Source organism: Molossus molossus, unplaced genomic scaffold (genome assembly GCF_014108415.1).
Source record: "Molossus molossus isolate mMolMol1 unplaced genomic scaffold, mMolMol1.p scaffold_m16_p_17, whole genome shotgun sequence".
Taxonomy (NCBI): Eukaryota; Metazoa; Chordata; class Mammalia; order Chiroptera; family Molossidae; genus Molossus; species Molossus molossus.
In genome coordinates, this window is record NW_023425352.1 from 52,560,985 (window position 1) to 52,585,098 (window position 24,114).

At 57.8% G+C, this 24,114-nt stretch overlaps 1 protein-coding gene across 1 annotated transcript in view; it reads left to right on the forward strand.

The window, feature by feature from the left end:
• Positions 1 to 24,114, forward strand: part of LOC118632089 (cadherin-23) — a 335,260-nt gene that overhangs the window by 163,646 nt on the left and 147,500 nt on the right. The window contains exons 7-9 of the mRNA XM_036264847.1: positions 7,697 to 7,891; positions 11,271 to 11,399; positions 18,702 to 18,780. Coding sequence (XP_036120740.1) covers positions 7,697 to 7,891; positions 11,271 to 11,399; positions 18,702 to 18,780 — 403 coding nt within the window. The remainder of the gene's footprint in view (positions 1 to 7,696; positions 7,892 to 11,270; positions 11,400 to 18,701; positions 18,781 to 24,114) is intronic.

Consider the following 24,114-nt stretch of genomic DNA (forward strand, 5'->3'; position numbering starts at 1 on the left):
ATGCTGCTTTGGCACCAGCAGAAGCCAAAGGCCTCTCCCGTCTGCCGCACGCTTCCCTCGTCAGAAAGGCCCTTACCTCTGACACGAATTCCTCATGTCACAGTGGGAGCGTATTTCCTGACCCCAGTGAAAGTGTGCACATTTTGAGATATCCTCTTCCTTCTGAAATTTTCTGGGAGCTAAAGCTCCCCATTACACCTTTCTCCTCGAATCCAGGCAGCCTCAAGCCCCCAGCCCTTCCACAGAGGGGAGTGAATGAACCAGCCCTGCTTGAACAGGGGCCCTGAGCCCACTCTCCACCCTCGTCTCTGGGGTCCCCAGAGGTGAGCTGAACTTGAATCCTGATTCCACCACTTACAAGCTGTGTGACTCTGGACAAGATGCTTGACTTCTCTGACCTATTTCCCCCATCTGGGAATAAGAGGTAATGAGATACCATGTATAAAAATGCTGGCGATGGAGGGTTGATCCCTTCTCCTCCCCCACCCACTCAGAGCACAGCAGCCTCTGAGCAGCAAGCATTCGGTCCGGGAGAGTCTGTTCCGAGCTGGGATCCACGGAGGTGACTGCACCCTGCCAGAGCTCCATCTGTCAGGAGTCTATTACTAATGCATTCTGTAACAGGCTTTATAATAAGATATTAAAGACTGTGGCAGCATCGAACAGCGCTCCATAAATATTAATATTGCCTCTAGAGATGGCACCTACCGTGGGAACGGTGGGGCCTGTCGCTGGGGTTTGGTCGAGCACAGAGTACGTCTGACGGGGTCCACCTCGAAGATGCGAGGGCCCTGCTGCACTTGCCCCTCCTGCCTTCCTTTCTCTCCCCGCGTCACCTTTTATACTTCTTCCCTTGTTCACTGCTTTGCCTCTGCAATTTCTCTTTTCCCTTTAAGTTGGTCACTTTCCTTCTTTCCCTTACGAACTCTCCTTCTCATTCCCATTTCCCCGTTGACCCCCTGGTTCTGGCCTCACCACCCATTCTATATTCCTTTGTCCCCTGTCGCCTTCCCTTCTCCCTCACCCCCTCTCCCTTCCCCTTTCTGCGCACCCCTCCATCTCTGTGTTCCCACCCCTCTCTTTGCCTGTCTGCCCCTCTCTCCCTCTGTGCACCGCACACCCATGTGTTCCAGTCGGCACCCCGAGCCACCTCTGCAGAAGCCTGGAGTGTAATGTAACTCACACTGCATGTAAGAAGTGAGCTATTTATCATTATTATTAACGAACAAGATCCCTCACACGGCAGAACTTTCCCAGAGTCTATTCCCTTGTCACCCCAGGAGTAGCAAAAAGATTTATTTGTCTGTGAATTGCACAGGGTGGCCCATTTACAGCAGGTCCATCAGCAGTGACGTGAGGCTTTAATGGGAACTGGAGGAGGCAGGGACCTGCACTGTCTGCCACCCCCTTGCTGAGAGGGACAGCCGGGCAGGTGCGAGGGTTTTGCAGGGGATCGTGCTAAGCACACTCCCAGCGCCCAGGAGGTACGAGCGGTGCATTTTGAGAGATTTCCACGGAAGCAGCCAGAAGCCATGAGGGGGTGGGCGGGACTGGCAGGGCACGTGCGGGGACGGTGGCCCAGGAGACCTGCCTCCGAGGCAGGAGTAGTCACGCCCCGTGGGGCCTTTCCTCCAAAGACCAGCTGCTCCTTCCCACATGAAGGTAGACCTAGAGCCGGTTTCCACAATGAACGCGCAGAGAGAAGGTGCCCCAGGATGCGGCAGGCCTGTCCCCAGCTGAGACGTGCCTTTGGCCCTGCCTCCAGGGCCCGGGCCCACCCTGCGATGGCTCTGTGGACCCTGAATCCAAGCCCAGACACCGTGGGAGCACCTTCTCCTGGTCCCCGTGTCTCCAGGTGCGCGGAGCCTGGCTCTGGATCATTTCTCCTCCGGATCTGCGTGGCTGATAGTGTCAAGCCCATGAGCAAGCGGTCCCCTGCCCACCCCTGCCACCCCCACATGCATGCCAATCATCGCAGTGACCTGAGTGGATTTGCATGTTAAAGAGACACTGAGAAAGAAGAAGGAGCCAGCGTTCATTCATCCAGGCCATTCATTTTTCTCCTCATGATTACCTCCTCTGCCCTCAGCAGTCTAGGCTTCGTGGCCAGGAGATTTGCTTTCTGTGGCCCAGCCATGGGCATTAAAGGGGCAAAATCCCAGCAGGGGAGAATAAGGGAGAGCCTGGGGCAGGGCTGCAGGAATGAGAAGGCCCTGCCTGGGGCTGGGTGCGTCCTGGGGGGGCCAGCAGTGAGTAAGGAGCTGGGACCCACGAAGCCAGTGTGGGCAAAGGGCGTACCCACACAGGAAGGACAGAAGATCGGGTCTCAGAACCACAGCAGGGCTATGAAGACCAGAGCAGGGGGCTTCCCAGAGCCCCAGGTCTCGGTCTTTCTCCCTCACCAGGCTCCATTCCTCCCAAGATGGGCTTCCTCTGCCTGCCTGTGGCTTTGGCCTGGACTAGTACCCACACCAGCCCTGACTAGAGGGCAAGAATCTTCTTTCCCAGGTTCCCACAGAAAATTGATTGAACTTCCAATGCCCCATCTGATTGGGCTGTCAGAGTCAGGTGGTCACCACTAGACCACCGGATGTGGCCTGGGTCTGAAGTCACGTGGTACAAACATGGCTATCTAGATCCGTCCCCTTGGGCAGAGAGAGCGGTGCATTTAAAGAACATCTTTAGCCCTGGCCGGTTTGGCTCAGCGGTTAGAGCGTCGGCCTGCGGTCCTGAGAGACCGGGGTTCAGTTCCCGCTAAGGGCGCGTACCTTGGTTGCAGTTTGTCCCCGGCCCTGGTCGGTTGTGCGGGTGGCAGCCACTCAATGTGTTCCTTTCATGTCGATGTTTCTCTCTCTCTCTCTCTGTTCCTCTCTCTTCCTCCCACTGTACCTGAACAAAAAAAGGAAAAATGTCCTCGGGTGAGGATAAAAAAAACAAAAAAAACATCTTTACTGCCCTGGCTGGTTTTGCTCAGTGGTTAGAGCGTCAGCCCGCAGACCAAAGAATTGCGGGTTTGATTCCGGTCAAGGACGGGTACCTCGGTTTCGGTTCAGTCCCCGGCCCTGGTCAGGGTTGTGCAGGAGGCAACCAACCAGTGTGTCTCCCTCAGTGAGCATCTCTCTCTCTCTCTCCCTCCCTCCCTCTCCCTCTCCCTCCCACTCTGTCTGAAAATAAATGGAAAAATATCCTCAGGTGAGGATTGGGAAAAAAGAACAACTTTACACGGAAGGAGGGTGAGTGGGAGGCTATCTAGGGTTTGGCATCTCTGGGTGGGGTGACAGAAACACTAGATGTGAGTCAAAGCACTTGATTTCCAGTCACAGCTCTGCTGCAACCACCTGTGAGGCCTAGAGCAAGGCACATCCCTCACTGTTTCCATCTGTGAAATGGGGATTCTGGACTGGATCACCCCCCAGTTCCTTCCAGCTCTCACATCCCAGCCTGCCCTGAGCGGTGCGTGGTCAGGCCTGGCCTCTGTGCTCAGGAACGTCCTTGGCTGCCAGGCACCTCTTCCTCCCCTGCATCAGACCCCACCCTCCACCCTCCTCTCACAGGCTCGCAACACCCACGTTGGGGGATCTCCAGGGGTTCTCCCGTCCCGACCCTGTCTGCAGCAACCACGGACCAATCAACAGAGATGTTTTCGTTCTGAATTTTAAAATGCCCGTTTGCCTAAGTTCATGATGAAGAGATCGACTGTTTACACTATTTCTAATAACCCCCTTTAAATAGGGCTCATCTCGGGCTGCCTATGATGGTATTTTATTACCATAATAATAATTGCAACGACCATTTATTGAGTATTGCTCAATATTGCTGTGTGCCTGGCTCAGCGAGAAGCTTTTTTTTTTTTTTCACACCTTGTCTCATGTAATCTTTCTCACAACCCTTGGAGGTGGGTACTGTTATCAGCTCCATTTTTACACCTTCCTTTTACATGAGGAAACTGAGGCCAAAAGAGTAACTTCAACCGCGTGTGTCTGAGGTCTCCAGCCAAGAAGTGGAAAGACAGGGACTCAAGCTTGGAGTCCACGCTCTGAGCCACCAGGTTTCCTGCCCGCGGTCCACCTGGAAACCAGACGCACCTGGCGCCACAGAAAATCTGCTTGCGTGGACCTGTGCGCGCATCTGCACATTTCCACGGAACAGCAGCCGGCTGCTCGGAGGAGCCCCGTGCCCACGCTGATTGATGACTGTCCCCTCACACCTCATTTCCCTAACAGAGCGTGGTGCCCGGGACCTGAAATGCAGGAAGTCAGCATTCTCTTCTCTCCAATGGCTTGTCCCTTCTAAGAATGTGCATGGCTCTTTGCCAGACCTGTTTAAAACCTTTTCTGTTATGCAGAAATTAAATGGGTTTCCACTGCAGGGCATGAAACATAAAAGCCAAGAAGGTCAGAGACGGGACCATCTCTCCTCTTTTCCCTTTTCCTCTGTCTTCTTGGATCTTGCTCTTAAATCTTCTGGGCAGATGCTCAGAGACCCTCAGATGAGTGAAATGTCCTCTCCTCCTCGAGGGAGCGGGCTGGCGAGCTGACCTGCGCCCGGAGCCTGGGGCCGTCGCTCTCCTCTGGGCACCGCTCCGTGTGGTGTGTCTGACGTGCCGTCCAGCCACCTCACCGAAGGCCGGCTGCCGTGAAGTCGGGGCCTGTCCATCCCCTCGGCCAGAACCACAGGCCCCAGTGGAGTGTCCGTGCTGGAGCGTGGGGCTGACCTGGCGCTCCTGGGTCATGTGCGTGTGGGCCTGGGGAGCGGGGGAGCACTGTAGGTTAGCTGAGAACATAAAGGTCTTCTCAAGACCAGTGCCACCGCTGTGGCGGGTCAGGGCAGAGGCTGGCCGCCCTGAGCCCGGCGCCGGGGCGCTCGGTCTTGGGCTTTGCGCGTGGCGGCCCGGGGATGTGTTCGCAGAGTGCCTGGGTCCATCAGGGCCCCTGGACTCCGTTCACCAGGGAGTCCCAGTGAAGACAGCAGCTGGGGCCTCAGGAGGGCTGCGTGTGGCTAGTGGGCACTGAGAGAGGCTGAGGTTCCAGAGACCAGCAGAGGTGGAAGCTCTTACTAACCCTGGGGCTGGAGGGGAAGGGAGGGGCCGGGGAGGAGGGGCTGCTGGGCTGCAGCTGGGGGGAGTGGGGAAGCAACACCCAAACTATCTCTCTTCCTGCCAGCTCCCCACACGCTGTGCTCTTACCAGCACCTCCGTTGGCAGAAGCCAGGGAGCCTGGGACTGCAGTGAGGTCCCCCGAGGGTGGGCCAGTGGGGGGCAGGCACTCAGTGGGTCTGGGGGTGTGGACAAGGAATGCCCAGCACAGCATCCCTGGTGCTTCTTGACACCTTCCTGCCCATCCCGAAGTGCTCTCATCTGCAGTCCTTACACTGTTCGGGCAGTAAAATCACAATTGCCATCTTTGAAGCTTATTATATGCTGGGAAGTTTCCTCTCAGGAGTGAGTTCCTGTACTCTTCATACTCACCCTGTGACCTGTTATTAACTTCAGGGTACAGAGAGGGGATCCAGGGTCTGAGAGACTAGGTAACTGGCCCAACAACACACAGCAAGGCTGGGGTTCCAGCCAAGGTCTGTCCATCCCCGAGAGCCCAGCCCTTGTCCCCGCCTCCTCGCACACTTGGAGGGAAAGAGCATCTTTTCTCCAAGCCACGGAGCTGCGGAGGGCAGACCCAGGTTCAGAATCCCAGAGTGTGAGGGACCCTGCTGGGTTTGAGCAGTACAAGTACCAGGAAATATTAAACCGATAAGAAGAGATACTACACATGATCGTAACCAAAGGCCGAGAAGCCATACCTGCCAGGAAATCAGGTGTGAGGGAGGAGACGGGCCAGACTCTGAGGACCTGCGTTCTCTGCACAGGGGCACTGGGGAGCCACGGGTGTCGTGGAGGAGAGGGGCCTCCCTGTCTGCCGCCTGTGCTCAGTGCTGGGTGGAGGGCAGATTCTAAGCCTGACACTTGCCTGGTGATGGAGAGAATTGGCCACTCAGTTAGAAGGAGTGGAGGTGCCATGGCTTTTTTCCTGGGGGTCCTTTCCATCCTGACTAGGGACATTATCAAAGACTCCCTGGCCTCAAGCAGATAGTCCTGGGTTCGAATGCCCAAGCCTGGTCCCCAAAGAGAGAAGCTGCTCCAGGCAGCGACGCAGGGCCCAGGTCATGGCCAGCAGCACGGAGAGGGGCAGCCACGTGGACGCCCTTCTGGGGTCCTGCGGGTGTCGGCAGAGGCCCAGCTGTTGTCCCAGGGTAAAGAGCTCAGAGACCAGACCCATTGTGTGTGCCCTCAGGGTCCTGCCCGGAAGGCGCCACCCCTGCTGCTGCTGACCGCAGACCACCAGAGGAGTCGGGGCGGGGGGGAGACTGCTGTCAGTGTTTCAGAGACGGTTCGTGTCGGGCTTGAGAACATGGGCCAGCCCTGGATTCAAGGCCTCCCACTGCCTAGCTCTTGTGACCTGGGCAAGTTACGTAACCTCTTTGAACCCCAACTTCCTTTTCAAAAGCGGGATCCTAGCCGCTACCTCGAACACTGCTTGTCACAGAGCTGACAGATGGAGCCCCCAGCCAGGACCTGGCACGTGGCCGTCAGTCACCGGGAGCAGAGAGCTTTACCTCTTGGTCTTCGCGAAGGGCCTCCTTGATTGCCTGTCCTCAGATGTGTCCAGAGCTCACTAAATTATGAATAAATGAACTCACCCAAGTGTTGGTAGGCACGGCCTACTGCCCAGGCACCGTGGCGGGCACTGCAGCAATGAAGGCCGGCAGGTGGGCGGGGACGCCAGTGGACATTCGGAATCTAACGTGCTAAGTGCTATCCTAGAGATTCCTCCATGTCTTCTATCGGGATATCCACTGAGCATCGACACGTGTCCGGCACTGTGCTGCGCCGGGCAGACAGCCCCGGCTCCCCTGGAGCACAGGGCTATGAGGGAAGACAGCACTGACCATGGACTGACAGCGGAAGTGGGGGATGAAGAATTCCAGGGTGCTGTGGGACCCTGAATATGAACAGTGGCACGGGTCGGGGCCTAGTGGGGGCTGCCCTTCCTTAGGGGTCTGGAAGGCCTCCATGAGGAAGTTGCATTTAACCAGAGACCCCAGGTCAGAAAGGGGCAGGGGTCTGTGCACACTGTATGGCAGAGAGAATCAAGGAAGGCTCCCAGAACATGGTGACATTTGAGGAGGCCTTGTGGGCCCCTCTGATGGGGGCTTCCATGGCCCAGGGATGGCATGTGTGTGCGCCACCCCAGGGCAAGCCAGGTAACCTCTGTGTGCCAGGCAAAGCCTCTGGGGCCCCTGCCACATGCCCATAGCACACCCCTCCCAGCTCCCTGCCCTTGAAACCTCCCGACACGCAGACTCCCGACCTGAGGCTTGGGCAGCCGGGGTGCACTCAACAGAGGAAGCGAAACTGCCAGGAAACGGGTTTGGGACCGAAGGCTCTGATCCAGAGCTCCAGGATGAGCAGATCATCTCTGCAACTGGCACTGTTACGGCCACCAGGAGGCCATCAAAAAAAGAGAAAAAAAAATAGATACTGCATTTTAAATTCCTCCGAACCCTCTTAGAATAAAAATGACAAGGCCGCAGGTCTGGTTGGCTGGAGGGACGTGGCTAACGGGCTTTAGGGGAATAGTCACTGATGAAGGCAGCTGCTCCGGGCTCCACTCACCCTTTTATTTGCTTTGCTTCCCCCCAGGACACACCGGTGGGGACGCCCATCTTCATCGTGAACGCCACAGACCCTGACCTGGGTGCAGGAGGCAGCGTCCTGTACTCCTTCCAGCCCCCCTCCCCGTTCTTCGCCATCGACAGTGCCCGTGGCATTGTCACAGTGATCCAGGAGCTGGACTACGAGATCACGCAGGCCTACCAGCTCACCGTCAACGCCACGGTGAGTCGCCACGCTGGGGCCCTGGGCAGCCTGAGGTGGCCTCCGCCCACCCTTGAAGGGAGTGACAGACATCAACCTGGTGCCCTGCTACTCACGGCTGGAAAGTGAGGATGCTGGTGACAGCAATAATAATGGTGGTGATGACCAGTGATGTCACTGAGGGCGCGTGCTGTCCCTGGGACTGTGCCGAGCACTCAAGTGGATTGTCTTCATTAAACCTCACAAGAGCCCTGCGTCATGTGTCTTATAAAGATGCCCAGTTTACAGACGAGGAAACTGCGGTACAGAAGCCATTCAGTTACTTGCCCAGCATCACGCGGCAGCTGGGCTCCAGAGCCTGCACTGGTAACCCTACAGGTCGTTCCTAATGCAGGGCCACCTCTCACTCTCTGGGATACAGGACAGAGGTGTGACCCCAGCTGTCTTGACACCACCCAACACACTGGAGGCAGAGGGGTCCTGCCCGCTGCTCTAGAGCAAGTGACACTTACCCGGAGGGAGCACTCGTCTGTGCCAAGCACCTGCTGGGCCCTGGGGATTCCAGGAGGAGGTAGGAGAGCGAGGTGGAGGAGAAGTAATTATCCCATTTTATGGCTCACACTGTTGAAGGTCACAGCCTATGAGTAGTGGGAGAGCGAGAACCCCAAACCAGGTTGTCTGATGCCCAGTCCAGTGCCCATGACCAAGAGTTCCTGAGCCTCCAGAAGATCACAGCCATTTTCCTTTGTCACCAGCTCTTTGCCAGGACCTTGGGGACAGGCAGACCCTGCCCTCCATCTGACCCTGCCCCTTACTCCCCTCTTTCCCACCCCACTGCCTCCGGCCCAGCTGGAGCCTTCAGCTGGGAGCAAGGAGAGTGGCTCCGTGTACCGAGCCAGGCCAAGAGGGGACACGTGACTGGAGTCCCTCTGGACCCTCCAGGGCCCGTGTGCTGACACACAGCATCCACCCCTGACCGTGCTGCACTGGGCAGGTCACAGAGCCCAGATCCCGGGGAAAGACACACTGGACGGGCCAAGGGCCCGGTTTTGAAAGTTGGGGTTGCTCCGGGCTTGGTCACGATGCACTGGCCCCTGGAGAGGCCACTGCAGACAACGCCTTGTTCGCCCGTCCTCCCCTGGCTGTTCGCGGTTGGGAGGGGGTGTGTGCTGATACTTGCAAAGCTGCCTTCTGGGATCAGGGCCACTCGCGGGCCAGCAGCCGCTCGCACACGCGGTACCTCCCGCACTCCCTCGCACCCACCCATGGGTTGTGCCCTCCTACCACTCTCCATTTGTCCGCACCTGGGCCCGGAAACACAGCGATGCTTGCTCTCTTTCTCACTGTGGACCTGTCCTTTGGGATCATTTTCATCCACCACGAAATGGCTTTGGGCAGGTAGGGAAGAGACCAGAGCTGGGCACAGGCATGAATCTGGGTGGGGGGGCCTGTCAGGAGGCCCGGGCTCAAGCTGGGATGGTGAAAACAATTCAATTGCTGTTACTCTCCTAGCAACCAGGTCTTGAAGTGGGGGAACAGGAGGGCGCAGGACGCCCTTCCGTCTCGATGCCCTCCTCCCCCGATTCACAAGTCCGTCAGGCTGGTGCTGAGACCTTGGCTACTGAGCATTTCTGCCACGGAGATTCTCCTGTGTGGCATTGCAGGGAGCAGTGTGGGCTCCCGCCACCACTGGGGGGCACCAGGGTGGGCAGATGTGAGGACTCCCCTGAGAACAAGCTGCTGAGAGCCAACGGCCCAGTGGAACAGGAAGCCTGGTCAGGTGCCTGCCCACTGCCATTCCCTCTCTCCAGCCTCGGAGTTCAGTGTGGGCTGGACGTGGGCGTCGCAGGAGCAGGCCTGAAGCCGCGGTGTGGGGCCGGGAGGGCAGGTGCCAGGCTGGACAAGCCAGCTGCCTGGTAAGGGCAAAGCAGAGCCACTGGCTGCCCCTGCCCAAAAGGCCAAGGGACTTTCTGCCAGGCCTTTCCCTCTGGCCCTGTCTGCTGTCCCCAGGGGCAGTCCCCAAGCTTAGGCTATGGACACCAGGGTCTTGGAGCCTGGAGGCTGCCTCCCTCTGGTCCCTCGGCCCAGCTCCTCCTGCCTCCAGACGGTCCTCCACGCTTCATCCCGAAGGCCCTCTGCTCTCTCCTTGGCTGCCCTTCCTTCTCGAAGGTTCTGCAGCTCGATCCATGGAGGGCAGGAGCGGACACTAGGTTCGTAATGTGGGGACTGCCTTGTGTGGTCAGGTCACCCCAGACAAACCAAGGCAAGTCTAAGCCAAGGACCGTTGCTCCTCAAATGCCAGACCAGAGAATTTACAAGCTCAGGGGTCCATGGAGGCCATGTCCTGGGTCCCTTCATCTCACACAAGGAAACTGAGACTCCCAGAGGGTGAAGAACGTTTTCGAGGTGACCCAGCAAGTCCGAGACTGAGCTTATGTTAGGGCCCCGAATCAAGAGTTCAGGGCAGATTTTTGTCAAAAGGACCTGAGTTTGAGTCCTGGCTATACACTTACCAGCCATGTGACTCTGGACAAGTTACGTAACCTCTCTGAGTCTCTGTAAACTCATCTGACTAATACACATAATCCTACAAAAGCAAATGAGCAGTACCTGGTGTATAATCTGCATTCAGCTGCTTTTGTTGTTAACTATTGTTATCGAATGGTAGTGGGCTATTTAAGTGGGCTGCGTATTTTAGGGTAATAATATATGGGTTTTCGGTTTCATTTCTTTGTGAGCTTTCATTGGACTAAATTTCCAACTAACTAGGAGGGTATAAGCACTGTTTGGCTACAGGGGGATGGCCCGTGACCTCTCAGGATTTCTTCCTGTTGTCCCCCAAATGTCACAGGCCCTGGAGCTCCCCCTACTGGTTCGACTGGAAACGTTACTTCGTCATTAAACCCAGAATGCAGAGCAGGGACGCAGGTCCCAGAGTAACCCGCTCTGGGGTCCAAGGGCCTTTCTTCTAAGGAAACTCTCCTAGTCATTCCCTGGATGCCCAGGGATGAAAGGGGACAGGAAGTGGGCATGGAGAGGGGCAGCGGCCCCCTGGCCCCTAGGCCAGTCACCTCACCCACCAGACATCCAGGGTGCTCAGCCCTAGACTGGCTGAGGGCAGACCGGGTTCTACTCCCACCCTGTCTGTGACATTGGATAAACCACCTGTCAATGGGCCTTGGAGTGTTTTGCTTTTCTGCACAGGTCAGACATTGCTGTGGGTTCTTGAGTTCTTGAACTTCCACATACATGTCCCCTTCCCTGCAGAGGTGCAGGAGCACATGCGTACACGCACACATGTGTGTGCACATGAATATTGTGTGTGCACGTGTGTGTCATGTATGTGTGCACGTGTCCACAACATCACTTAACCTAAGGCTGTGTACTTTTGTCCTCTAAGGATCAAGACAAGACCAGGCCTCTGTCCACCCTGGCCAACTTGGCCATCATCATCACAGATGTCCAGGACATGGACCCCATCTTCATCAACCTGCCCTACAGCACCAACATCTATGAGCATTCTCCTCCGGTAAGACCCTCCCCGGCCCTGTGGGGCAGGCTCCCCCCGCATTCCCTACTCCCCGGTCCCGTGCATGGCAGTGATGGGGGTCCCGGCCCAGGGAAAACCTGCCTCCCTCTGCACACAACACCCCACCTCACTCCATCCCCAGGGGCTCTGAGTGGCAAAGAACAAAGACTGGTTAGGGCCAGTGAAGGGAGCAATGCAGAAGGATGTCTGTGGGGTGACAGACGCCTTTGGAAAACCCAACCTGGGCTGGAGGGCAGATTTGGACTCAGCCAGGCTCACCGAAACATCATGGCTCAGCCTTATACCCCAAGGCCAGTAGGTCAGTCTCCTTCTCTTGCCAACCAGCACAGCCCGAGATGGCGACAGGCCCTCTGTTCCTCAGGCCCTCTCAGACCTGGTTCTTCCCTGAGAGCTCTCTGCCCCAGCTGCCCCTCCCGTCTCAGGCTGTAGGTCTCTCAAGCTAGGTTTCGAGAGGTACCCGATGAGCTGTGCTCATGACTTTGTGCCATGTCACAGGCCCTAGATGACCCGCCACCCTGTAGATTGGCTGACCTTGGGCCACGTGTCCTCCTCTGGTTCAGTCAGTTGTGACTGGGTGTCCTCAGGAACAGAACACATGCTTCTGCCCGCGCAGCTGTGGGCCAGGCTAGCAGTGACGGCATCCCGTGCCTGGTAGCCATCTGTGTTTTTGTACGAACTGGGGTAAGACACTCGCTGTGGGCTGGTAAATTAGAAAAAGGCAGCTCTTTGGGGCAGCTGAAGCCCTGGACACGCAGCTTGGGGAGCAGCTCTTACGGAAAGGAAGTGTCCCTTTTGCAAGGACTCGGTGGCTTAGAGGACATCCAGCTGGGACAGCAAACTGGGGCACCCACCTGGACGTGGATGTTCAGGGCCCCACCTGCACGTCTGCACAGGCCCGCAGACTTGGGCACAAGGGAAGTCAGGCTTTCCTTGACCAGCTGCAGACCGTGCCCGGGACCACCACAGGCCAGGGAGCCTGACCTCCAGTTCGGAGACTCGGTCTGTCCTGTCACACTCGGCTTCAGCCTCCAGGTGTGTGGGGGTGGCTGCTTCTTCTTGGGCCCCGATACGGACTGAGGGACGTAACAAGCAAGATACTGCTTGGCCTCCTATGGCAGGTGTCTGAAGCTACTTTGAGGGTAGGGGGGGCATCTCAATGCCCCCTGCCACAGCCTTCTCTTTCTTGGTGGTCCATGGACAGTAGAAGCTCCAGCTTTTGAGACGGAAGGCTGTCTCCCCAAACATCTTTGCTAAGCTCACATCTTCTCAGCCCAGGGGGGCTTCCCCTGGCCTTGCGGATAAAGCAGACCCTCCCCGCTGCCCTCTGCCCCTGGACACCCCATCTTCATTCTCAGAGCTCCTAAACAGCCTGTTCAGCCTCTGCTTCTCTGATGGACTTCAAGTGTCTCGGCAGGATTGGGGTCTGCGTGGGCGTGGCACAACGTAGAGGGTCAGGAGATGTCATGGAACAAACGAACGAACGAACGAACGAACGAATGAACGCCCTGGTCATACCAGCCCTCTGACCCTGGTCATCACCCCTTGTGCCTGCTCACCTATCCAAGGACCCTGCCTCGTTGGTTATCAGCTCACTGACCACCTTTGTTAGAATGTTTTCCTGGCTTCATCCCCACATATCCCTCTCCCCTCAGCTCTGATAGCACTGACTCCTTGGGCTGCATAATTTACCACCAAATCATAGTCACACCTGTAAGAGTCACTGATGTGTGAGTGGGTTATGTTACAACCCTAGTAATCAAAATGCCTGAGTCTCGGAGCTTGTCATCGGCTTCCTGTGGGTCTCCCACGGCATCATGCCAAGGGCCAAATGCAGAGAGAACAAAGCCAGCTTGTTGATTTAAGTGAGGATGGGATGGTGGCTGGGCATCCAGAGAACCTTGGAGACGGTCCCTGCAGAGCCATGCCCTCCCCGTGGCCAGGTCGCCCTGTCTCCAGACAGCTTCCTCGTTGGGAAACGGGTCAGTAGTGTCTGCAGCAGTGCCTGGCTGGCCCGAGGATTTTAGCACGCTCGGGCGGAGCGCCCAGCAGGTGCCGGCACTGCGGGTGGTCAGTTATGGAAGTTGGACTGGGCTGGGGGTCCCATCTCCAGCCTCATCTCAGAGTTCCGATAGTCAGCAAGAGGGGCGTTAACATCGCAGGGGCCCCCGAGGACACTGAGGCCTGCCTTTCTTACTAAGTTGGGGTGTGGGGCTCTCCCGGGCACTGGCCTGGCTCCCTGAGTGCCGCAGAGTCGTTCCGTGCCCACGCACCTCTGCCCCCCCCCCCCCCGTCTCCACGCCTGGAAGGAGCTCCCAGCGCCCGCCCGCCTGCTCAGCGGATCTCCCACAGGCTGATTCCCGTGCACCCCAAGCCTGGTTTTTCTGGGCTTCCAACTGGCTTCTGTGCCTTGATCCAGGCCCTCCACGCCCCTTTACAGTGGGGAACCCTGACAACACAGCACTTCCAGGCCAGTCAGGGCTGAGGAGCCCCGGCCTGGCACCCCCGGACCGGAGGCCCCAGGCGTCCTGCCCCGGCCTGGCACCCCCCGGGCAGGAGGCCCCAGGCGCCCCGCCCCAGCCCGGCCCCTGCTGGCCCGGGGCCTCCGTCCGGACCCTCGCCCACTCTCCCCCGCTCCCCTCCTTATCTGCGGCTCCCAGCATGTGCCTCTGTATCCGAGTATCAGGCCAGCAGGCCTCATCTAAAGTGTATATATTACCTAATAAAATCCTTCTTATTTGGGATTATTGCATCAAATTTTAATTTCCTCACTCGAGCAGCAGCAGCATGTCAGCCTGCCCGTCAGTGAGGACCGATAGAAGGTGAAAAGAGCGGATAAACTGCACAAATTACTGCCGGCCGATGCCTATCGCCTTTGACTGGAAGTGACTGGAACTGAGAGAAATAGGATTTTCTGCCTCAGAACCTGCTGTGGCAGCTCTGTTGGAAGTCCCCTCAGCCCCCGCGGCCTCCCCCGCAGACACCCCCGGAAACAGACCCTGTCCACCTTCCAGGTCCTTGGTGCTGTCGTGGGAACACGGTGCAGCAGGCCCAGCTGCACTGCGAGGGAGGGAGGTGGCCCAGGACCCCGGTGGGCAGACGGTCAGTTCTGGCTTCAGCTGGCCTCTGGCCGGCATCTTTGAAGGGGGGCACACCTTCCTTCAGGAGAAGTCCCAGCCCCTCTGGACTTTGCCCCAATGTCCCCAGTTGGTAGCAGGCCTCTAGGGGAGGCTGCCTGTCACACCTCACCCTCCGCCCGCCTGGCACACCCACCAGGCCCCCAGCACTGCCCTCCATGCCCAGGCCCCTCACCCAGCTGTGACTAAGCAAACCCCTGGACCCTCGGAGCCCGGTTCCTCAGATGGACCCTGACTGGAGCTGAGGAAAAGTGACACAGCCTGTGTTGGGTGCCCAGCATAGTGCTCGGCACACAGTAGGTGCTCAACAAACACTGGCTGTCCCTCAGAAGACGCCTCGCCTCCAGGGTGGGACTCACCAGCCTGGGTGCTGGAGAGTCTGCGGCTGCGCCAGTGGTTTGGAACGGCACGTGCGTCTGGGACGAGGCACCTCCACTTTCACTGGTGCTCACGGGGTGCCAGGTGCTCTGCCACGTGCTTCAGGTGTTCGCTGCCGAGCCGTGGGAACTGTCGTTATACCCATTTTGTAGATGGGGAAAACAAGGCAGCGGGAGGTTAAGGAACTCGAAGGACTCAAACCCGGGCAGTCTGGCAGTCGAGTCAAACCTTAACCCTCTAGCTGTACTGCTGTCCCCCACAGGGAGTCAGGACCCATAGGCCCTGTACCTTTAGCCTTTTGGGGGGAGCCTGTTGCCCAAGAGCCCTCTGCTCGCAGCGTGGGCTCCTGTGAAGGGAAGAGGCCCCTGTCAGGTGAGCCCCGCCTCCAGCCCTCCCGAACCTGCCCTCCTGGTCTCCCTGCCGTGCCCTGAGGTACCCTCAGCGGGGGTCCCTCTCTGGAGAGGCAGAGTGCCCCCCATGAGGGGCCCAGCTCCCAGCCACACAGAGGCCTCTCTTCTCCCTCTCCTCGTCTTTGGAAATAAGTTTCAGTATATTGAAAATATGATCTGAAACAAGCTCTGTGGGTTCCCAGGAGCCCCCATTCCTCCCTGTTAATTCCTTCTCATAACATTTCTAGTCTTTGTGGCTGCACTTGTATTAAAAGCTCAGGATTTTATTAAAAATGGATTTATTTACCCAAAAAGAGATAAAATCTCAAACTTTGTCGGGAGCCTTTAAGATCTGACTTTGTGACAGCTCAGGTGTGGCTCTTCCGGGGGAGGGCCAGCCCCCTTGCCGCCTGGCCCTGGACCCTCTGAGCCCTGCCCCAGGAGGACGCCAGGCAGCAGGGAGGAGCGCCCACGAGCCAGGTGCTCGCACAGCTATGAGGGCCGGAGGTTCTTCAGCCACTAAGTCCCCTCTTTGCACAGGCCAGCCATGCCCGCCCCAGGCCCGCAGCAGACCAGGGGCAGCCCGGGGACCCTCGTGCCAGAACACCTGTGGGGCCAGGCCAGATGGGGCTGGGAAAAAGGAAGTGTCCCCAAGTCCAGAAAGCCTGTCCTGGCAGCTGGAGCCTTTGGCCAGAGTCCTACACCCTCAGGACCTCCTCCGGGGGACAAATCCAGGCCCCTCCTAAATGAGGAGTGACCCCAAGGAGAGCAGACTCCAAAAAGAGAGCTCCCTGGAGGGCGATGGCAGTGGGAAGCGGTTGGCACAGACCCTTCTAGACGAATGCAGTGCTTCCCGCACGACCTCCCACCGATCCCCGGGGTCTTGGGCTATTGACAGATGTTGCAGGAGTCTGTCTTCAGGTCCCCAAGTCTGGGGACAAAGGTCAGCCGTGTGCTTTACCACTCCACTACTTTCCGGAGCCTTACTCACTGTAAGCTCGTCACGCGTCTCCCAGGGAGGTGTGGGGGGGTACCTCTCCCCGAACTGGACACGAGTTGGTGTTGGTAATGCTTGGGCTGTGGGCACTGTAGCAGCCACCTTCGCACGAACCGGTACCATTGTGGAAGCAGACCCTGCGGCAGAGGCGGCACCGCCTGGCAGGCAAGAGCCGCTGGGAGCCGGAGTGCTTGAATCTGGATCCTGGCTTCATCCTTCCCTGGGGGGAGCCGCTGGACTCTTGTCCTCAGTCTCTGCTTCTGTAAAACGGGGCTGTGTCGCGGCTGTGAGGGGAGGGAGTTAGTGCGTGGAAACACTCCAGCAGCGCCGGGCACCGTGTGGGTGCCCCAGGCGGGACAGCTCCCACCGCAGCTGGTGCTTCACGGGCCCTGGCACAACTCAGGTCCTCAGCACCCACCTCCTGAGATGCTTATTTACTAGCGTCTTTCTCTGGCTTCTTCAGCACGGTCTGTTTCTCCCGGGGAATCTAGCCTGAGCTCCTGTCCCCGGGGGAAGGAGCCCGAAGGAGGGGCCCGACCTGCTTTCCGCACAGCCCTGGCCTCCGGGCCGTATCCATCTCTCTGCGGGTGACATTCTCCTGGAACAGGCTCACCTCCGCCGGGCCTGGGGGTGCTCTGGATTGCTGCACACCTGGGCTCCAGGAGAGGACGGAGACACTGCAGGGGCAGCGGTGACTGGGGGGTGCGGTGGCGGATGTCCTTCCTGCGTCCTGGCTGGGAGACCAGGAGTCGGAGGAGAGGCACCTTGCCCCCCAGGGCCCCCCCTGCAGGACGCAGGGCCCTGTCAGGAACAAGCCTCTCACAGGAGAAGGCGCTCAGATGGGGACGCAGGGTGCAGCCTGCAGGATTCAACCTTCAGCTGATGAATGGGCGAGAGGCACCAAGGCTGCAAGGCCCTTCGTTATGCAAGCAGATGTCAGGGTTGATGTGTCCCTGGGGCACAGGGACAGGATTATCCTGCTGTGCACCATGCCGGGAAAACTGCAGCCTGGGCCAGGCCTGAGGCTGGCATGGAGGGCGGGCGTGGCTGGCTGGACTGTGGGGTGATGGGCCTGGAGGGCAAAGTGAAGGTTGCTCTGAGCAAGGGGTGACTCAGCCAGTGGTGGTGACGTTAGGACCCTCTTATTCATTCATTCATTTAATCAATCAACTGGTATTTGAATGTGCCCATTCACATGGATCTCTGCCCAGAGAGCTCAGTGCCACCCAGTCCCTAACTGCTGTATCTCTTACCTGGAGCACCTTCCTCTTCATTTTCATTCCCTGCCAAACTCCTACTCATTCTTTTTTTTTTTTTTTTTTAAGACAGAGTGGAAGGGAGGGAGGGAAGGAGAGAAGCATTGATGTGAGAGACACATCAATTATTTGCCTCCCGCACGACCCCGACCAGGGCCAGGGATCAAACCTGCAACCCCGGTATGTGCCCTTGACCGCAATCGAACCAGGACCCTTTGGTACATGGGCTGCTGCTCTAACCACCGAGCAAACTGTCCAGGGCTCCTGCTCATTCTTTGTGACCCCATCCTAAATGTCGCCACATGTACAGCCCTTTGCCAGCTCCTCCAGGTGGACTTCTGCTTTGGGGTACATTTCTGTATCTAAGCACCCCCATATGTGTAACAGTGTCTATGCGTATGTCCTTGACCCTTTGCCACAGACTGTGATGCCCAGAGCAGGGACCCCTGAATCCCCGTCCTGGTACCTAGCTCCTGGCCCCTTCTCCTGTGCTGCAAGGAGAATAGAGGAGGGTGGGACAGCCATTTGAGGTAGCAACTGCCGGTCGTAGTGCAGGACGGGGTGTGGTTCGTAGGGCCCTGGTGACCTCCAGGGTTGCCACAGTCATCCCGGGAGATACTCACTTTCAGGATCTATGATGCTTTCACTCATAGAGTAATTGGTTAGTGATGTTTTCCTTTACTCGGGTCCTGGTGAAAACAAGGTCCCAGGGTGTTTGCTGTTATTCATGTTAAGGTGGAGCAAACTGAGTCCAGAGAGGTGCAGTAACCTTTCTGAGGTCGCACAGCCGTTTGCTGGGTGATTGGGGTAGAAACCAGATCTGTTGTACCCCGGCTGGCTGCTCCTCCATCAGCTCTCCTTTTCTGGGTGGTGGGAGATGCCAGGGGAGGGGAGTGAGAGTATCAGCAAGACTGGGCCTCTCCGAAGGACACGGGGGTTTGCCTGGGACCTCAGTGTATGTCCCAGGGACCCCGGGCAGCTGAGCCCGAGCGTTCAGCGCCTCTTCCTTGGCTGGCCTTGCACATCCGCCTGGGAGCGAAGCCGCGGGTTCCAGGACAGCCAGAAAGGAAGAGAGCAGCAGCCTGGGGCGGCGCACCCCAACTCAAGCTCCTCCTCTCTCCCACCAGGGCACGACTGTGCGCATTATCACTGCCATCGACCAGGATAAAGGACGTCCCCGGGGGATTGGCTACACCATCGTCTCAGGTAAGGCTGGACTATCCCTGGTTCCTCGCCTTCAGGCTCTGCGGGCTGAGGAGAGGTCCGTGGTGTGTGGGACAGTGGTGTGAGGGGACCGGCCCCCAGGGACAGCTCTGGCCAGGGGACCGACTACATGAAGGAAGACGGAGCAGGGGAGGAGGAGAGGAGCTCGGGACGAGGCTAAGATGTCTGGGGCTGCTGGGGAGGTGCTGGGGGGCAGGAGCGTGTGCCAGTGTCCAAGGTCTGAGGCTTCTGGGCATGTAGGGGCCCTGAACCTGATCGTTGGTGACTCCCATCTAATCTCCTATAGTGCTCTGGGTTTTCTTTGTTTTTCTTTTCTTACTTGATGGAAAGGTAGCAGTTTTGACATTATTTTAGAACTAATAGAACTGCAGCTTCGTCTGGTTTCATGTTCTTTTCACATTTCTGACCGTTAGAAATTTATGTGTCGCTTGGAGTATAGCGGGGAAGGCCCCCGAGCCCTCCTCTCCCACCCTCATCTCTCGGTTGAGCGGAGTGTTGACCGACTACAGAGAAGGTTTGGGTGATGGATGCCCTGACCCACGTTTCCACCCAGAGACTGATGGAAGTAGCAGCTCCGATGGGCTGTCCCCGGGCTGGGTGGCTTTGGAGCACAGAGCTGGTGAGACATCCTTGAGAAGCGCTCACTCACGTGCAGATGCCGGCTCTGCCACTGTCCTGCTGCCCCTGCCCACTAGGCAGCGAAGGGGCAGCCTGGTGGCCAAGAGGGTGGCACACCACCAGGCCAGTGTCTACCCCATCATCCCTCTCTACCACACCCCCAAGGACAGGGAATGGCATACTGGGGGCATTTTCTCCCTAAAGCTCCAAAGGCACTAAGGTACAGTGGTCAAGAACATGGAGAATGGGGTCTTGAGCGTATTGCCTTGGGCTGGTCCCTGTACCTCAATTTCTCATCCATAAAGTGCAAGTGATAAGAGTGCCTACCGTGGGTGGTTCAAACGTCAGAAGACAATATGCAAAGAGCTGAGGTCATGTATGTGAGGAGTGTTGTGTTAGCTGTTATTATTACTGCTCACAGCTAATAACACCCTGGGAAGCTGGGGGTTTGCTGGCAGGAGGGAGACCCCTCACATCCTTGGAAGTGCAGGAAATCAGGGGCACATGGGGTCTCTGTGACCTTTAGCTGCCGGCATGACTACTATTGGACCACTGAGCCCAGGGAACCCAGGGCCCAGGGCAAATGCCCAACCAGCTCATGGGCAGAGCGGCAGCCTCCCCATCCTGCTTCTCCATTCTGCTAGCAGCAGAGAGTAAACTTGTGGAATGAATGGATGAACGAGTGAATGTTGCTCTGGGATAGTGGGTTTTCAAACTCTAGTAAGCCCAAGAATCATCAGCGGCTCCTACCAAAACCACAGAGTCCTTGACACTGACAGAGACCTCCCTCCGTAGGACTGGGCAGTGACCAGGCGTGGTCCTTTCTCAGGGGCCCCGGCGGTTCCGGCGCAGGTGGTTCTTAGGCTGGGTTGTGGACAAGCTGGTCCTAGGAAGGAGGCTGCTCTGCAGGAGGCAGAAGCCCCGGGAAACTGGTCCCTCTTTTGGTGGGCGGAGGAGGAGGGTGGCCCAGGCTGCTGCTGGTCTCCATGAATTTTTCAAACTGGGCAGTAAAGCAGGTGCCTCCTGGGCACAAGGAACTTGTGCTGGAGACCATGGGGAGCACCAGTGAGCCCCCAGGGTAATGGAGTCGGGCCAGAATGAGGCAGCAGTGGTGAAGGGGACACCTGGCTGAGTGGGGGTCGTCTCCTTCTCTCATCGCCTCGGTGGGGAACAGGGAGCCAGGGCGTGGCCTGAGGTCATGGCCAGACCAGAAATCCCTGCAGTGACTGTCACGCCATCCTGCAGGGCATTGGTCCATTCCAGGTCCACGCTGGGTGCCAGGTCACCTGCCCCAGACCCCAGGACATCTCCACCTTTCAAAGACACCCCCGGCCAGCCCCACCTCCTTACCCCTTTCCCTTGGAGCTGGAGGCAGAGGGCGGAGCTGCTGAGCCTCCAGGGTCTGGCCTGGGCTGGAGCTTGGAATCTGGCTCAGTGGCCTGGGGCAGTGGCCTGTGAGTTTCCAGCAAGGTACTCTCCTGGGCCAAGACCAAGTGCCAACAACGGGATGAGAAGGGAGACTCAGGATGTGAAACTACAGGTGGGGGATGTGTGTGAGGGTGGGGGAAGGAGGCAGAAGCTTCTGGAAGTCCTGGAGCACTCAGCATAGCTATGCAGGAGCCCCCCTCCCAGCACAGGGTGCCTCGGGGCTTTTAGAAAGGATGACAGATGGGTTTCCTCTCACCTGCCAAGTTTGACTGATGGGTGATGGCTGCCTGAAAAGGACCATGAAGCCAAACAGGCTGAGTGCTGTATTCAGCTGGTAGATCGGCTGGGGCTGTGGAGAGTGTGCCATCCACACCTGAGGCATGCGCCTGCCGTCCTTGGTAAGGCAGCACTTGGACCACCATCTCAGGGTAGCCAGAGGGTCCTGTGTGTCACTGCTCCATCCCACCAAGCCCTTTCTGGCATCCTGAGGAAAGGGCAGCCCCCCCACCCCCCATCCTGAGCACCGAGCTCACCTGGTTCCCACCCGCCTGGTCCTGCCTGCCCTTCTCCTCCAGCCTGGACTGGCGTCTCCCTACAAGCCAGCCTCGGGATGAGCCTAGGCAGGCTGGCAGGGAGGAGGGCAGAGTCCCTCGGGGAGCAGGGGACAGAAGGCTAGGACTTGGCCTTGTCTCTTCTTCCCTGTTATTGCAAAGAAAACTGTTTGACAAGGGTCTGGCTCACACCTGCGTCTCTTGCGACGTTAAGTCCCAGCCCTTACCTGGGAGGGTTGGCCAGTTCCCTTCTGGCTTGAAGCACAAAGAAGGGATGCCCACCAGGGCACCTTCATACGGACTGTCCCAAGCCAGGCCTGAGTGCCCAGCGGAGCCTGCTCCAGCCCTCGGGGCTCTGGAGCTGTTTTCATCTGAAAGACAGAACTGAGAGCCTTGGGGGCTCCCAGAACAGGCGGGAGTCAGGGCCACTGGTGACCACGTCTCTAGGTGCCCCCGGAGCCTGGGCAGGGGCTCGGTCTGCACATGGATGGACAGACCTGAGCCCCCAGTGACCCATGGCACATGGTTAACCTGCCGGCTTCCTGAGGCCCTGGCCCCCACGGGCTGGCTTCTCAGCCCTGCAGCTGGGGGTTTATGTCTGCACGCCAGTGATTTCCCATTACCAATGGCCCCTCTGTTTTGCCAAGAACAAAGAGGCCTTCAGAGGTAAGTTATAGCTTCATTGCCATCAATTTGTTCTCAGCTTTTTGTGGCCAGACTGAGACTGAAGAATGACAAAGTTCTTTCCCGCAGAGGACCTGGCATGGGCTCCGTCCTCCCCCTGGGCCTGTGCCTGTCCTGCCACTCTCCAAGGGCATCCCTTCCTCCGGGGCCCAGGCAAAACAGGGCTCTGCAGCCTCCGTCCCTAACAGCCAGCCCGCCTGTGGTCTGAGCAGACATCTCCTCCAGCAGCCAGACGGTCCTGCCTCGAGGGGCAGCCGCACCCACTTCACCGCAGAGCTCTGGGCTTGGAGCCCAGAGCCGTGGGTTTGAGGCCCAGCTCTGCCGCCTGCAGCAGGGTGTCCGAGCAGAGTGCTTGACCCCTCTTCCCACCATAATTCTCATCCAGCGAACAGGGTGAATAATCTCCATGGCAGATAAGATGGTACCAGAGAGACTCTAAAGGGCCATAAAATATTAAGCATTATTAATTGTCAAGGAAATATCAAGGCCAGGGGTCCTTGGGAGTCCTGTTCTTTCATTTTCTCCTGCACCATTGAAGAGAAGTGATTGAGAGCCAGCTCTGGGGCCACTGTCTGGGGAGCTGACCCGAGCGGCGCTGGCCAGCGCAGTTGCTGTTGAGCCCCTGAAACGTGGCGAGTCAGAATTGAGGGGTGCTGTAGCTATAGCCCCAGGGCTTTGAGGACTTAGGCTGTAAAACAGATTGTAAAATATCTCAATAATGTCTCATACTGATGACACGTTGAAATGATATTTTAGATATACTGGCCTAAATACAACATATTATTAAAATTAATTCCCCTTGTTAGTGGCTCCTAGAGTATTTAAAGTAACATGTGGCTCACATTCTGTCTTTATGGGTAACTCCGTGCCTGGACTAGACCGTCTTGGCTTGCCCTCCACTGACCAGCTGTGTAACCCGCATGGTTTTCCGACCTGTAAATGGAGGTGACAGTAGCCCGTGCCCCACAGGGACGCTCTGAGGGTGCAGTGGACTAAGGCGTTAGCACTTAGAAGAATGCCTGAATTCACAGTAAATGCTCAACAAATGGGGACTCTTGACATCCACCCACAGTGGACTGAGGGTCTTCCCTGGGCCAAGACCTGCGCTAATGTCCTGAGGCGGGGGCGGAGCACTGTATGGCCCTGGGCACGTGCAGAGTCGGAGGAGACAGGCTGTGATGCCTGGGGGTCCCCGGGATGCTGTGAAGAGAAGCACGGCTGTGCTGATAATCCGACATGGAGTCATGGCTCCCGGGGTCCTTCAGACGGTTCTCTCTACTTTTGTGCATGTTTGAAAATATCCATAATAAGAAGCGAGATAATTTCTGGGAGGGGAAGCCTCCCCCAGCCATCACCAGGGGGCGAGACTCAGAGCATCCAAGCCACCCACCGACTGGTGAGCTGGAGCTGGCCAGGGAGGGTCTGTCACAGACAGAAGGGACAGTGTGCCAAGATCGAGAGTAGGGGACGCGTGGCCTTCATGGAAATGCAGTAGTTCAGCGTGGCTGAGCGCAGCCTACAAGTAAGGCCATGGAGACAAGGCCACTCAGGGAGCTGGGGCCTGGCCACGCAGGGTGTGGCATGCCCGGCTCAGGACGCTGCCGGACCTGGGCCCTGAGGGCAGCCGGGAGCCAGTCCTGCAGGGGAGGGATGTGGTCAGGGGGCGTGTGTGAAGCTCCCTGTGTGTTGGAGGAAGGCGGGGGAGCAAGCAGGCCAGCAGGTAGGCTGGCATCACAGTGGGGGGACAGAAACGGAGCCTAAGGAGGGCGAGGAGACCACGCTGACAGGACGTCGCGGGTGGCACAGGTGATGAGGCGTGGGAGGAGCCCAGAATGGGCCCTTGGTCAGGGAAGTTGCCTAATTTAACTCCCAGCTACGATTCGCTTCAGAGAAGCTTCCCGTCTTCTCAGCACCGTGACCTTGAGCGAGGATTGAAACCCTCGAAGCAGGGGTTCCCCATCTTTACTGGGGCCAGTGGTCTGTTGCTCAGAGCTGTGGAAGTGCAAGCAATTGAAACCATTGCAGAAAGGGAGTG